Below are 15708 nucleotides of genomic sequence, written 5' to 3'. Positions count from 1 at the left end.
ATAGATCTATCCGTTTTTTGGATGACTTCCATTTCCTCAATGTGTAGCCACCTGGCTATGCTTTTGATGTACATAAGCCGAGGTCTTCCTCTAGGTTTGCTCCCCTCAATCTTTCCAGAGAGTACGAGTTTTTCCAGATCATCTTTCCGCATGATGTGTCCTAGGAATCTGAGTTGTCTTTCTCTTATTGTTGGTATGAGTGATCGAACTGCTTGGGCTCTTCTGAGAACTTCTTCATTTGATGTGTGTGTGGTCCATGATATTTTTAACATTCTCCTGTAGAACCGTAATTCAGCTGCTTCTAGTCTCTTTTCCATTGCTGGAGAAATGGTCCAGCATTCACTTCCATAAGTCAGGATAGAATAAATGTAAACGGGGCAGCTGCATATTTGGGACAATTCTTAAGGAGCAAAGTTCATCAAGAAAATAGCCAGGATTCTGCTTGTTTATTTGGAACACCACGCTGCTTCACTGGGACGGGAGACTGTTGCTGAACGGTTTCTAACTAGCGTCAGTCTTGTACACTTGCATGGTTGTTGGACACTACAGAGCAAACTGAATTCAAATAGCGTCAGTTACATGTGCTTGTGTTACGTTATCTATTTGGGTCACAGACGCCGATTCAAGAAGCAGTTATTTTGGTTTTGTTTTTTCACTTTGTCCTTCTGCTGGAAAGCTATGATCTGCAGTGGATGTCTGCCTCATTTTGGTCATTTACAGTCAATCAAAAGAACACAGCAGCGTACACTGGATGAATTCCTCTATTCCTCGCCATGAGTCTGTGGTGGCCAGTGCGATCATGTTTGCTATTGTGTGCTGGGGCAACAGGCTGAGGGTAGCAGACACCAACAGAATCAACAAGCTCATTCGTAAGGCCAGTGATGTTGTGGGGATGGAACTGGACTCTCTGACGGTGGTGTCTGAAGAGAGGATGCTGTCTAAGTTGCATGCCATCTTGGACAATGTCTCCCATCCACTACATAATGTACTGGGTTGGGCACAGGAGTACATTCAGCCAGAGACTCATTCCACCGAGATGCAACACAAAGCGTCATAGGAAGTCATTCCTGCCTGTGGCCATCAAACTTTACAACTCCTCCCTTGGAGGGTCAGACACCCTGAGCCAATAGGCTGGTCCTGGACTTATTTCTTGGGATAATTTACATATTACTATTTAACTATTTATGGTTTTATTACTATTTAATTACTTATGGTGCAAATGTAACAAAAACCAATTTCTCCCGGGATCAATAAAGTATGACTATGACTATGATAACTACTAGGAACTAATACAGTTTTATAGTACTGTTGTAAGTGAGGAAACAGATTCGGTAGGTCTCAAAGGCAAGCACTCCGGACACACGGTCTTGGTAGTAAAGGATTTTATTTACAGAAGGCAAACGTAGGAAAATGGCAACAGAAGCAACATGCACACAATTTACAGCAGTCGTGAGAAAAGTCAGATTGGCAATAAAACACATGCGGACGATTAATAACGAACATGGGAAAAATTGCATGGAAACAAAGTACATACACACACACATGGGAAAAGTCAATACTATACCTGCCACCCCTTGAATCTGTGCAAGCACGGCTCAATGCTATTAGAGACAATAATCAACACTCCCAACCCTATTCAATGCATAGCTCACCAACAATTTCTCCAGTGCCATCCCACAGTTCTCAGTCTGGAGTGAAGCAGGGTGGTCTCTCGGAGATGGCAAAGAGAGAGAGAGCCCAGCACACGTGGCACCTTTTTAGTGCAGGAGGGCTGGAGGATCCAGCCCAGGTAGTTCACCGGGGGGCCAATGGCTCGGTGCCAGCAGAGTTAAACTGATTACAAAGGCCAATTGCCCGAGGCCAAGTACAAGGCTAATTAAAGGGGCCAATGGTTAGGTGTGCATTGATGGGTGAGGAGGGGTCAAACCTTGATTGGCAGGTTGTGTGCCTTTCGACCAGGTAGTGGGTAGTGCTGTCATGTGACAGTCACGACCCCTCCAATACAAGTACTGTATTATTCTTGGCAGTGTTCTAATTTGTTCTGCATTTCATTTAAATACATAATTTGTTACTCAATTAAATTGTAGTTTTTCTCTTTTTTTTATACCCTTTTAACAATTTCCATGAAACTTTGGTTAATTGAAGCAGTCACTTAATTGGGCCAAAATGTCCTGGTCTCAATGTGTCACAATAAACCAGAATGCAGTGTACTTTACATTCTTGTTGTAAGTGTTTCTCTTAGGACCCTGCAGCCTACAGAATACTAATTACTTAAAGTTCAAGTTTAATTATCATGCAACCAGACATGAACACTCCATGAGAAGAGCCAAACAAAACAGTGTTCCTCCAGGGCCAAGGTACAAAACACAGTACCAACAGTCATACACAGCACAAAGCACACATAGCACATATAAGATAGCAGCAAAATACAGCCGCTCAAAAAAATATAATATAGCCCATGTCCCTGAGTGGCATGTCCTGTAAATTATAGAGTAATACAGCACAGTACAGGCCCTTCGGCCCACAATGTTGTGCCGACCCTTAAACCCTGCCTCCCGTATAACCCCCCCCACCACCTTAAATTCCTCCATATACCTGTGGTGGAAACCGATGGTGTATGTGCGGTATTGGCAAGATATCTCAGCAGTCTACAGATGAATGAATGTATGCACTGACACATGGACTACAGCTTGTCATTCCACTGATTGAACATTGGAGGGCAGCACCCATGGGTGAACGATAGTGAAGTACACTATGAGCATCTTGCACAAAGCAAGATCGCACAAACACTGATGAAATCAAAAACTAAATAACTTGTTTTTTTTAAAGAAAAGGACGCAAATTTGTTTTGCCTTGAGAAATACCAAGGATGAAATATTTCCTCCCACATTCTAAAGATGAGGATGTGCTGGGGGCAGCCTGCAAGTGTCGCCATGCTTCTGGTTTCAATGTAGCATGCCCACAGCCTACTAACCCCAATCCATACAACTCTGGGGTGTGGGAAGAAACCAGAGCATCTGGAAGTAACCGATATAGTTGCTGGGAGAACGTACAAACTCCTTATAATCATTGAACCCTGGTCACTGGCGCTGTAAAGTGTTACACTAGCCACTACGGTACTTTGCTGCCCAATGGGATAACAGATTATAAGAGGCGTAGAAAGGATAGATACGTAGGGACATTAAAAACAAGGGGGTTTTAAAGGGGACACAAGATGTAAGTTTATTTTACACTGAGAATGGGTAATATCCAGAATACACTGGCAGAGAGAGAGGTTGATATCCAGAATACACTGGCAGAGAGAGAGGTTAATGTCCAGAATACTCTGCCGGAGAGAGAGGGGTTAATATCTCGAATACTCTGGCAGAGAGAGAGGTTAATGTCCAGAATACACTGGCAGAGAAGGCAGTGGAATCAGATACAAACACTAAGTTTAATATTCATTTAGACAGGGAGTTAAGTGAGGGAGTGTGAGTGAATTTGGTTTTAGTGTGACTGGGCAATGGTGTAAATCTTTACAGTGCTAGGAATCACCGATCGGGGTTCAATTCCTGCCCCTGTCTGTAAGGAGTTTGTATGTTCTCCCCGAGGGTTTTCCTCTGGCCACTCTGGTTTCTTGACTTCTCCTACATTCCAGCGACGTGCGAAGAAGGAACAGTTGATGTTTTGAGTTGAGACTCTGTACCAGGACCAGATTCAAGTACCTGCGGCTCATTCCGTAGATATGTTATGAAGAATTTGCCCTTCAAACCCCCCTCATCTTAAATCTATGGCCTCCAGAACGGCAGAGTAGCATAGCAATTTACATAACACTTTACCGCACTACCATCCAGCACATTCACAAGGAGCAGTGCCACAGGAAAGCAGCATCCATCAGCAGGGACCCCATTACCCAGGCCAACCCCTCTCCTCGCTCCTGCCATCAAGAAGGAGGTATGGAAGCCTTCAGGAACAGTTATTACCCCTCAAACATTAGGATAACTTTTATTTATTGATTGATTCATTGATTGAGATACAACGTGGAACAGGTGCCTCTGGTCCTCTGAGCAATGTCACCAGCAAATACTAATTTAAATCTAGTTTAATCACGGGACAATTTGCTGTGACCAAATAACCCACCAACCAGCACAACTTTCAACTGCGGGAGGAAACTGGAGCACCCAGAGGAAACGATGTGGTCACATGAAGAATGTACGAACTCCTTACTGGGAGCAGTGGGAATTGAACCCAGGGGCTAACCACTACACTCCCATGCACCCACTCCGAAATCTGAAGCGATTCCACAGCCTATACTTTCACTTCCAACGACTGTACCACTCATGTTCTCCATATTTATTGCTTATTTATTTTATTTTATTTCTTTTCTTTATGTATTTACACAGTTTTGTTCTCGTTTGCATATTGATTGTTTGCCCATCTCCATTGTGTGAGATTTTTCATTCATTTGATTGTGTTTCTTTCTATTTACTGTGAATGCCTGCAAGAAAATGAATCTCGGAGTTGTAAATGGTGACATATATCTAGTTTGATAATAAATTTACTCTGAATGTTGAACTTATAGTACCAGCAATCGGAAGATTGGGATTCAATTCCCATCGCTGTCTGTGAGCTTGTATGTTTTCCCCGCGACTGTGTGGGTTTCCTCTGGGTGCTCCAGTTTCCTCCCACATTCCAAAGACATAGGGTTAGGGTTAGTAAGTGGTAGGCCTGTTATGTTGGCGCCAGAAGGGTGGCAACTCTTGCGGGCTGTCTCCGTACAGCCACAACTGTGATGATCAGTGACACAAGCAATGCTTTTCACTATGCTAAGGTACCAAATAAAGGTAATCTTTAATCTTCTGCAGTGTTTACCTGGTAGACACATGGCCTTTTCTGCTCTAGCACTCGACAACTCACTGAGAAAGGAGCCTGTTATTAATAGCCTCAGCTCTGGCACAAGCCCTGGACTCTCTCTGACATCCTCCCCAGTGCCTCAGTAAACTTGTTGTGACATGGCATCAAGTTAGCTTCAGGAATCTGAATGAGTCTCAGGGAGTTAGGTCACTCCCTTTGCCGGGACTGATTCCGGGAACATTCATCACCGAGGACCCGCTGCTACGTAGCCATGATTGGCTGAGTCACTTCTATCCATGTGATGCACCTCCAACCAATCAGAAACCAAGCTGCCTCATTGTCACCCAGATGGATAACTTAATGCTGGCAGCTGTAATAATTTGATTGCAGGCCCCATCTTCATCTCCCTAACAAACAGGTAAACAAGGAGGTTGACAGAAATAAGAACAATTATTTTTAACCACTCCCCTGACCTCTTCTCTTGGCTTTTGCTCCTGGTCGTGCCCAGAAGATTGATGCTAGGTAGGCAAAGAGCAGGGCTACCTGGAGAATGGTAACTCCAGTCATGTTTAAATTCTGCAGCAGGGATTGAGTTCCTGATTCAGTCCCACTCCTCACCAGTCCCACAGCTGTGCAGATTTCACACGGGGGCTTCATCTGAGCAGACAACTGGATTGTTGTTAAATCCCTTCTAGATGACTCAGGGAATGTCCTTATTCTGGCCGGGGGGGTGGGGGGTGGGGGGTCGGCGGGGACTTAGTGCAGTTAACTCTTAGGCTGTCAGTAGAAACTAGAAAGTAACAACAAATGTCAGAACTACCAGCAACATCCATTCCCTGTAAATAAACAGGGAGAGAGACACTGGCCAAACTGACCATCGCATAACATTGAACATAGAACAAGACAGCACTGTACAGACCCTTTGTGTCCCACACCATCGATTCAGGAACAGTATTACCCTACAATTATCAGGCTCCTGAACCAGTGTGGATAACTTCACTCTCAACTCTGAGCTGACTCCACAACCTATGGACTCGTTTTCAGGATTCTACAACTTATAATCTCAGTATTACATTTCTATCTATCTATCTATCCACCCATCCTTTTTATTTGCACAGCTTGTCTTCTTTTGCACGTTGGTTGCTTATTGGTCTATGTTGGTGTATGGTTTTTCATTGTCTCTATTATGTTTGACCTTGAATGCCCACAAGAAAATAAATCTCTCGTGCTAGTATATGGTGATATGTATATATACTTTGATAATAAATTTACTTTGAACCTTTTAACCTACTTTAACATCAGTCTAACCCTTCCTCCCCAATAACTCTCTATTTTTCTGTCATCCACGTGCCTATCTGAAAGTTTCTAAAGTGTTCCTAATGTTTCTGGCTCTATCACCGCCCCTGACAGGGCATTCCATGCACTCACCTTCCTCTGTCTTCCCCTACTGTACTTAAAAATTACCGTATACCTTCTTGTGTTAGCCATTTCTACCCTGGGAAAAATTCGCTATCTGCCCACTCTATCTATGCCTTGGATTATCGGGTCAATGGGATGGAGGTACATTGGGCGGGAGAGAGCTGTAACACCCCTAACATACCCAGATGCAGAATCAGAATCAGGTTTAGTATCACTGCTATATGTCGTGAAATTTGTTGTTTAGCAGCCACAGTACATAACAATAAAATACTATAAATTACAAGTATTTATTAAAAATAATTTACATAGTAAAAAAGAGAAAAAATAATATTGAGGTGGTGTTCATGGATTCATTGTCTATTCAGAAATCTGATGGCGATGGGGAAGAAGCTGTTCCTGAAACAGTGAGTGTATATAGTTAGGCTCCTGTACCTCCCTCCTGATGGTAGCAATGAGTTGCCGGCATGTCCTGGGCGATGGGGGTCCTTAATAAAGATGCAGTGTGAAATCTCCATCTTGGAGGATCTATCTGGGCCCGGAATACTGATGCAAGCATGAAGAAGACAGACCAGTGACTCTACTTCAATAGGAGTTTGAGGAGACTAGGTATGTCCCCAAAGACATACACAAATCTCTACAGATGTACGGTGTTGCATCACGGCCTGATATGGAAGTTCCAATCCACAGGATCACAAGAGGCTGTAGAGGGTTGTAGCTCTATTGTGGGCTCAACTCTCTCCACCATCAAGGACATCTTCAAGAAAGTGGCATCGATCACTAAGGACCCTCACCACCCAGGACAGGCCCTCTTCTTATTACTACCATCAGGGAGAAGGTACAGGAGCCTGAAGACCAACACCCTACTCAGAATCACTATTCGGAAACAGATTCTTCCCCCTCAGATTTCAGAATGGTCCATGAACCATTGGGGGTCACAGTTTGAGGATAAAGGGGAAGCCTTTTAGGACCGAGATGAGGAAAAACTTCTTCACACAGAGATTGGTGAATCTGTGGAATTCTCTGCCACAGGAAACAGTTGAGACCAGTTCATTGGCTATATTTAAGAGGGAGTTAGATATGGCCCTTGTGGCTACGGGGATCAGGGGGTATGGAGGGAAGGCTGGTACAGGGTTCTGAGTTGGATGATCAGCGGTGATCATAATAAATGGCGGTGCAGGCTCAAAGGGCCGAATGGCCTACTCCTGCACCTATTTTCTATGTTTCTATGAATCCTATCTCATTATATCTTGTGTTTGGACTATTTTTTATAACTTACAGTAATTTTGTGACTTTACAATGTACTGCTGCCACAAAACAACAAATTTCACATTCAATAAGCCGGTGATAAGACAGGTGCAGCACAGCAGTGTAGCGGTTGGCATTGTCAGTGACTGGGGTTCAATCCCCACCACTGTTTGTAAAGAGTTCTCTCAGTGACCTCAGGGGTTTCCTCCAGGTGCTCCAATTTCCTCCCAAATTCCAAAACAACCAGTTTTTGTGGGCGTGCTACATTTGATGCTAGAAGCACCATGACACTCGTGGGCTGCTCCCAGTGCATCCTCAGACTCGGTTGGTTGCGACGCAAATGATGTATTTCTCTGTTTGCTACTGCCATCAGGTAGAAAGCGCAAGAGCCCCAAGACTCTCACTGCCTGGATCAAGAACACTTACTATCCCTCAACCATTAGGCTCCTGAACAAAGGGGATAACTACATTCACTTGCCCCACCGTTGAGACATTCCCACGACCAGTGATCTCACTTTAAACAGTCTTTATCCCACTATCTCATGTTCTCATTATTTATTGCTATTTAGAAACATAGAAAACCTACAGCGCAATACAGGCCCTTTGGCCCACAATGCTGTGCCGATAATGTCCTTACCTTAGAAATTACCTAGGGTTATCTCCTCTGCACCCTTTCTATGGTTTCCATATTTATATTTGCATTTGCACAGTTTGTTGTCTTCTGCACTCTGGTTGATCTTTCATTGATCCTGTCATAGTTACTATTCTATGCTGACCCCGGTTATGAGGAACAGCCTGACCCTGGTTAGGGGGAGTAGCCTGACCCTGGTTATGGACAGAGGGTCGGAGGATTGTGACTGGAGAAGTGGCACTGAATTGCAGCCCAAAGCCCTAATCCAGTCTTCATTTTTCATTTGCCCTGAAGAGCTGTCGGCAGCCAGAGAGGTACTGACAAGCAGCAGCTGTACAACACATCCTGGTTTGCCAGTCCCTGGGACAGGGTGCTGACAGGCAGTAGAAGACATTTAATCCAATCTGATTCACTCCACTAAAATTGGAATTGCAAAGCCTCTGAGCCATTGTGACAGAGGCGCCTTGACCCCACTCGCTGGTTGAGGAGGCTTCATTCACCTCCCTCCTCATCCTGAAATAACTCAAGAATGTGAAAGAGAAAATGGGAGAAAAGGGAAACATAGAGACAGAAAAATCAATCCTGCTTTCAAACACCCCAGCATATCCCAAACTGTTTTAATACCCATTGAGTACTTCTGAAGTGCACAAGAGTTACCAAGTGATCAGTGCATGCAAACACCCTTATAATGAACTGCAATGTTTGTGACCAACACAGCCCGAGGATGTGCTGGGGGCAGCCCACAAGTGTTGCCATGCCTTTGGCACCAACATAGCATGTCCACATCTTACTAACCCTAACCCATAGGAAACCGGAGCACCCAGCGGAAACCCACGCAGTCTGGGGGAGAATGTACCAACGCTTTCCAGACAGCAGCGGGAATTGAACCTGATCACTGGCACCGTAAAGCACTGCACTAACGGCTAAGATACCATGTCACCCTCAGACCCGTCAGTCTGAGAGATCCCCATCCCCAACCCAGAACCCTTACAGGCACAGCCGGTGAGAAAGGGAGAAAGAGAGAGACGAGTGAACACCAACAGGGTGATAACAGGGGACAGAAAAGGCTGGCAGAGAGAGAGGAGGAAATTCTGTTATTCCATTGCCAAGTTCCTTACATTTCTCCGTCCACAGTTTCCAGGATTCTATCCATCCTCCAATTCCATGGAATGACACAGTAGATTTCACTAAGCAGAAGTTCAAAGTTCAAAAGTCCGAAGTGAATTCATTATCAACGTACATATATGTTACTGTATACTACTTTGAGATAGATTTTCCTGCAGACATTTACAGGAAAATATAGAAATATGATAGAATTTATGAAAAAGCTGTGTTTCACTAACAGTGACAATCAGTGTGCAAAAAAGACAAATTGTGCAAGTTAAAATAAATAAATAACACTGAGATAATGAGTTGTAGAGTCCTTGAAAGTGAGTCTATAGATTGTGGAATCTATCCGCACTGGTTCAAGGGTCTGATGGTTGTAGGGTAATAACTGTTCCTGAAGCTGATAGTAAGGGAATTTGGTCCCAAGTGTGACCAAAAACTTCATGAATGGAGACACAGAAGACTTGAAATGCCAAAATGCAGAGCAATATAGGAGCGGAGGGAGTGTTATCACACAAACATGAGAATCAGCCTGTTCTGCTGAGTTCCTCCAGCAGGCTGTGTGTTGCTGCAGACTCCAGCTTCTACATCTCCCTGGTGTGTCCAATGTGCTGGCAGGTCTCAGCAGGTCCAGCAGCATCTGTGGGGAAGAGCAAACAGTGTCCCCCACAGATGCTGTTCCAACTGCTGGGTTCCTCCAGCAGAATGCTTGTTGCTGGGTCAGAGTGTAGGCTCATGGGGACGGGGAGGGAAGAGAGAGGGCTGGACAGGCAATGGTTGAGTGAATGAATTCTAGAACAGAGAAAGAATGGTGCAGAGCCAAATGGAGATTGAGGGAGTAGGTGCGGGCAAAGATGGGAATCGGAATTAGAATTGTATTTTTATTATCATATGTAAAAATTAGCTTTATTTGTCACATGTACCCTAAATATACAGTGAAACATATATGCACCAGTGTAGCATCTCCACAACTCACTAACCCTAACCAGAGCAACAGGAGGAAACTCACATGGTCATGAGGAGAATGTACAAACTCCTTACAGAGAGTGATGTAATTACAGAGAGAGATGGAATTACGGACAAAGAGTGATGAAATTACAGAGAGAGTGACGGAATTACAGACAGAGAGTGACGGAATTACGGAGAAAGAGTGACGGAATTATGGAGAGAGTGACGGAATTAAACCCCGTTTGCTAGTGCTGCGAAGTGTTGCACTAACTTCTACCCCACAATGTACCTAGATACAGTGAAAATCGTGTTTTGCATACTGCCCATACAGATCAGATCATTACACAGTATATTGAAATAGTATAAGGTAAAACAATAACAGAGTGCAGAAGAAAGTATACTAGAACTTTAAACAGCATTGATTAAAATTAGGAGGGGCAGTAACATAGACAGTAACAATCTTTCCCCCTGGGTAAGGGGAACCCAATCTAGGGGGAAAAGGGTTAGGGTGAGAGGGGAAAGATTTAAAAGGGGGCTGAGGGTCAACTTCTTCACACAGTGGTGGGTCTATGGAATGAGCTCCCAGAGGAAGTGGTTGAGGCAGGTACAATAGTATCATTTAAGAGGAACTTGGAGAGGTACATGGAGGGCTGAGGTTTGCATAGATACAGACCGAATGCAGGAAATTGGGACAAGCTGGGTTGGCACTGTGGTCAGTATGGACTGGATGGGCCAAAGGGCCTGTGTTGCTCTATGACTCTAAGAACATGGATGCAGGCTCTACAGATTTGGGTAATGTGTCAATGGAAGCATGCAACTCTGAGACAGAAGGGGATGAGGATAGGTCCTCGGTGGACAGTAGATGAACACGAGATTCTTCAGATGCTGGAAATCCTGAGCAACACCCAGAATGCTGGAGGAACTCAGCAGATCAGGCAGCGTCCGTGAAAAGCCCAGAACTGATGAAGGGTCTGGACCAGAAACATCAACTGTTCATGCCGAAGGGTTTCGGCCCGAAACGTCGACTGCACTCTTTTCCAGTGATGCTGCCTGGTCTGCTGAGTTCCTCCAGCATTTTGTGTGTGTTGCTCGGATTTCCCGCACCTGCAAATTCTCTCTTGTTTACAATGCATTGTCCAGACTGGGTCTTTATTTCTTGAAAAGTGGGAGAATGAGGAGCAAACATAGCTGGGTTAAAAAACGAGGAGAGGCATAGGATAAGGTGGACCTTAACAGGCTATTCCCCAGGGTAGGGGAGACCAAAACTAGGGGGCATAGGTTTCGAGTGAAGAGGGAAAGATTTAAAAGGGGCGTGGGAGGTAACGTTTTCATACACGGGTGGTGGTGGGTGTGTGGAACGAGCTGCCGGCAAGTGGTTCAAGCGGGTACGATACCGTATCGTTTAAGAAGCGAATACAGGGGCGGCGATTGGAATGATAAGTGTGTCCAACACAGTAATTTGGGCGAGTAACATGGTCGGCATGGACTGGTTGGGTCGAATGGCCTGTATTTGTGCAGAATAGATCTATGACAACGAACTCCGTAATTTCTTGCATTGCCCTACTGTGCTAACCCATTAGCCGAGCGGCAACTCTGTCCATGAAACGTGAGCCTGTTGTTGTTTGCCTTTTAGCTGCGTGAAACCCGCAACATTCGGGGGAATCCCGGCTGCTTCAGTCAGACAACATAACTGTATTCAAGAAACCTTCGGCGGGACAGAGGTAATGTGCATCCTCCCCACTCGTCCCTGCCAGCTGTCTGATCTTACCTGTCTTTCTCACCGGTTCTGGCATGGCTAGTGGTAGTCCCCCGCGTGTCCCTGCCGCGACTCGCGGTTCACAACATGACCCTCTGCAGGCGATGCAAAGACGGAGATAACAGACAATTGCCCATCTTCCTATTTATACAGTGCCGTCAGACGTGCCCGCCTCCCGCCTCCCGCCGGCCGAATGTGGAAAGGCCAGCGCTGGGACCGCCAGCTGCATTGCCCACTGTATTCGGGGCGGTGAGACCGGTACCGGCCGCCTCACCCCACCGCCTGGCGACTCTTTATTTACATGGTTAGTCTGTGTGGAGAACGATGTGTTTTGGAGGATTGTTCTGATTGTGTTTTTAGTGGATCCGGAGTAACAGCTGTTTCGTCCTCCGTTACTCCTGTGTGCTGAAGAAAGGCAGCAAATAATTTTGAATAGAACGGAGTATGTGTGTGTGAGTTCGCGTGTTTGTGAGAAAGAAAGGGCGTGTGTGTGAGAGAGACACACACACAGGAGTGTGTGCGAGTGAGGGAGTGTGTGTGAGAGAGGAATGTGTTTGAGCGAGTGAGGGGGAATGTTTCTGAGTGAGAGTGTGAGAGGGAGAGAGGGTGAAAGAGATAGAGAGAAAGAGATAGAGTGAATGAGTGAGAGGAAAAGAGTGACTAAGTGAGGAAAGAGAGAAAGAGAGAGAAAAGGAATTTTCAGAATCTACAGTTGCAGGTTTGAAACTAACTGTAAAACAGAAATATATCCCTCGCAGTTAACGAGGATTTGCATTTCGATAGCACCTTCACCTACTTTGAGAAACATTACAAGCGCTCTTGGTTATTGGAGAGCAACACATACAAAATGCTGGATGAATTCAGCAGGTCAGGCAGTATCTCTGGAGAGGAATAAACAGTCCAGTCTCGGGCCGAGGCCGACATTTGGACCGACGTGCACAGGTCCACCGTATATACATCAGTCAGGTACCTCTCTGCCCTTGGTCCATAACACTGGAGTTGGAAGCAGCCTTCCCACCTGTCCTGTCACTCAATAGGATCATGGCTGAGTTTCCCCCCTCACTTCTAGTTTCCCCTACTAATCATTAAAGAGTCATACAACACAGAAACAGGCCCTTCAGCCCATCTGGTCAATACTAGACCCACGACCTACACCTGCCCATATCTCTCCAAACCCCTCTCATTCATGTACCTGTCTTTTACCTTGCTAAACTCATGAACATTACCTCGCTATTTCTACTGTCTTTGGCATTACTCATTTATTATCTATTTCTCATTATAATTTATAGTATGTTTTACGTATTGCACTGTACTGCTGTTGCAAAACCACAAATTTCACGAGGTTGTGAGTGATAGTAAAGCTGATTCTGATTCTAATTCATGTGTCTCAACTACCTTCTTGGGCAGCTCACAATGTATGTATTTTGTATTTTGTAGAGCAATGGAGGCCATTCAGTCTATCCATTCTATGCTGATCACTGTACCCTACCAGCTAGTCTCAATTTCCTGCATTCGGCCCATATCGCTCTCAGCCTTGCCCTTCAACGTACCTGTCCAAGTGCTTCTTAAATGATGGTGTTGTACCTGTCTCAACCACTTCCTCTGGCAGCTTGTTCCAGACACTCTGCACGAAGAAGTTGCTCCCTCAGGTGCCTTTTAAACCTTTCCCCTCTCACCGTAAGCCTATGCCCATCTCGTTTAGGATATCTCTACCTTGTGGAAAAGACTTATTGTAAACTTTATCTATACCCACCACGATTTTCAAAGCATCTTTCTAAGGTCGCCCCTCATTCTCCAATGTCCCAAGTAACATTTAAGAAAAGCGTGGATAGGTCATTAATGGGAAGGATATGGTCTGGGTGCAGGTAAATGGGATTGATGAAGGGTCTCAGCACAAGATGTTGACTGTTCATTTCCCTCCATAGATGCTGCCTGACCTGCTGAGTTCCTCTGGCATTTTGTGTGTGCTTTCTCATCTCTGTTGAGAAACAAGCTTACTTTGAGACTGGGAGCCCTGGTTCTGCACACCCTAGCCAGGTGATGCATCTGCCCACATTCTAAATTTTATTTTATTTTGTTTGGAGATACAGCACAGCAACTGGCCCTTCTGGCCCAATGAACCCACACTGTCCAATTACACCCATGTGACCAACTAACTGACTAACTAACTAACTAACTAACGAGCACCTTTGGAGTGAGGGATGAAACCATAACACCCAGAGGAAACCCACGTGGTGAAGGGGAGAACATTCAAACTCCTTACAGACCGTGGTGGGAAATGAACCCAGGTCACTGGCTGGGGTTAATTCAGATTTATCTTTATCCTAGAACTGAGCTATGTTGGACGGCAGATAATTCTCCCAGGCACCCTGGGAACACTCAATCCATGTCACAACCAAATATCTTATTTGATTATTAAAACACAGAATGGATAGGCTGAAGGACTCTATGACTCTCTCTATTACCGAGATGGAGTGGTCTTGGAGAGGATTTTTCCAATAGTGGGGGAGTCTAGGACCAGAGAGCACAGCTTCGGAATAGAGGGCTATCCATTAAGAACAGTAATGAGGAGAAATTTCTTTAGCAAGAGGGTGGTGAATCTGTGGAATTCATTGCACAGATGACTGGAGAGGCCAAGTCACTAGGTATATTTAAAGCAGAGGTTGATAGGTTCTTGATTAACAAGTGTGTCAAAGGTTATGGGAGAAGGTGGAATGGGGTTCAGAGGGATAATAAATCAACCATGATGGAATGGCGACCAGACCCAATGGGCCAAATGTCCTAATTCTGTCCCAATGTCTTATGGTCTTACGGTCCTCAGGAAGGGGATGTCAAATTATCACATGCCAGAGGGTGGTGGGTTTGTGGAATTCATTGCCACAGACGTCCGTGCAGGCCAAGTCATCAAATATATTCAGAGAAGCAGTTGATAGGTTCTTGATTAGTCAGGGCATCAAAAGTTATGGGGAGAAGTCAGAAGAACGGGGTTGAGAAGGAATAAATCAGCCATGATGGAATGGGGCAGCAGACTCGATGGGCTGGATGTTTGTGACATCTTGCTGTGCACAGATCAACTGCATCTCCCCCCACCACCTCACAAGGGAATAGGGAGGCTGTTTCTGGTGTGAGGCACTACAGTAATGCAGACTTTTCCTCCTTATTTTTTTGGGCTTACCTTGTGGACTCAATGATTGGGTCAGTTGTGTAACAAGAACCTTTGTTTTGACAAACTGATGCCTTTAATAGGAAAAGGGATGCAGTCGGTCGTAGTCCAAATATAAACTTGTCAGCCTGCAGCTTAAAGGGATTTGTGTCCCGTTCAGGACAATAGAATCCCCAGCGACCCAGTGTCCTGAAAGAGAATTTATAGTCCGCTTGTTTTTAGACTCTGACTACAGCTACTCAGCATCTTGCATTATTTTTGGAGGGGCGGCTGAGAATCGAACTGCTCGGCTTGTGTCTGCCTGAACGTTGGCACACGGCACTGGATCAACATCTGAGAGCTCTGCACTGAGACTGATGGGTGAAAGTTAATCCCAAATTAAGTTGTAATGTAGACGGGCCAATTCAGGAAATTCACCACTCACCAGATAGCATCTCTGAAGCAGAGTTCAGGGTACATGACAGCCCAGAATTCTTTCCCCTGGTCAGATTCAGATTCACACTCAGATTCAGACATAGATTCAAAGTTCAAAGTAAATTTTATCATCAAAGTACATATATATCACCATATACAAACCTGAGCTTCATTTTCCTGTGGGCATACTCA

At 45.0% G+C, this 15708-nt stretch overlaps 1 protein-coding gene across 9 annotated transcripts in view; it reads right to left on the bottom strand.

Moving 5' to 3' along the window:
- Positions 1 to 12044, bottom strand: part of mybpc1 (myosin binding protein C1) — a 158281-nt gene extending 146237 nt beyond the window's left edge. For all 9 annotated transcript variants that reach the window (XM_063057635.1, XM_063057633.1, XM_063057634.1 and 6 more), the window contains exon 1: positions 11952 to 12044. In XM_063057635.1, coding sequence (XP_062913705.1) covers positions 11952 to 11976 — 25 coding nt within the window. In that variant the 5' untranslated portion in view covers positions 11977 to 12044. The remainder of the gene's footprint in view (positions 1 to 11951) is intronic.
- Between the last annotated feature and the right edge of the window lie 3664 nt (positions 12045 to 15708).

Source organism: Mobula hypostoma, chromosome 9 (assembly GCF_963921235.1).
Source record: "Mobula hypostoma chromosome 9, sMobHyp1.1, whole genome shotgun sequence".
Lineage (NCBI taxonomy): Eukaryota > Metazoa > Chordata > Chondrichthyes > Myliobatiformes > Myliobatidae > Mobula > Mobula hypostoma.
Note: the sequence above shows the minus strand (reverse complement) of the source record. Positions and strands in the feature narration are given on the sequence as shown.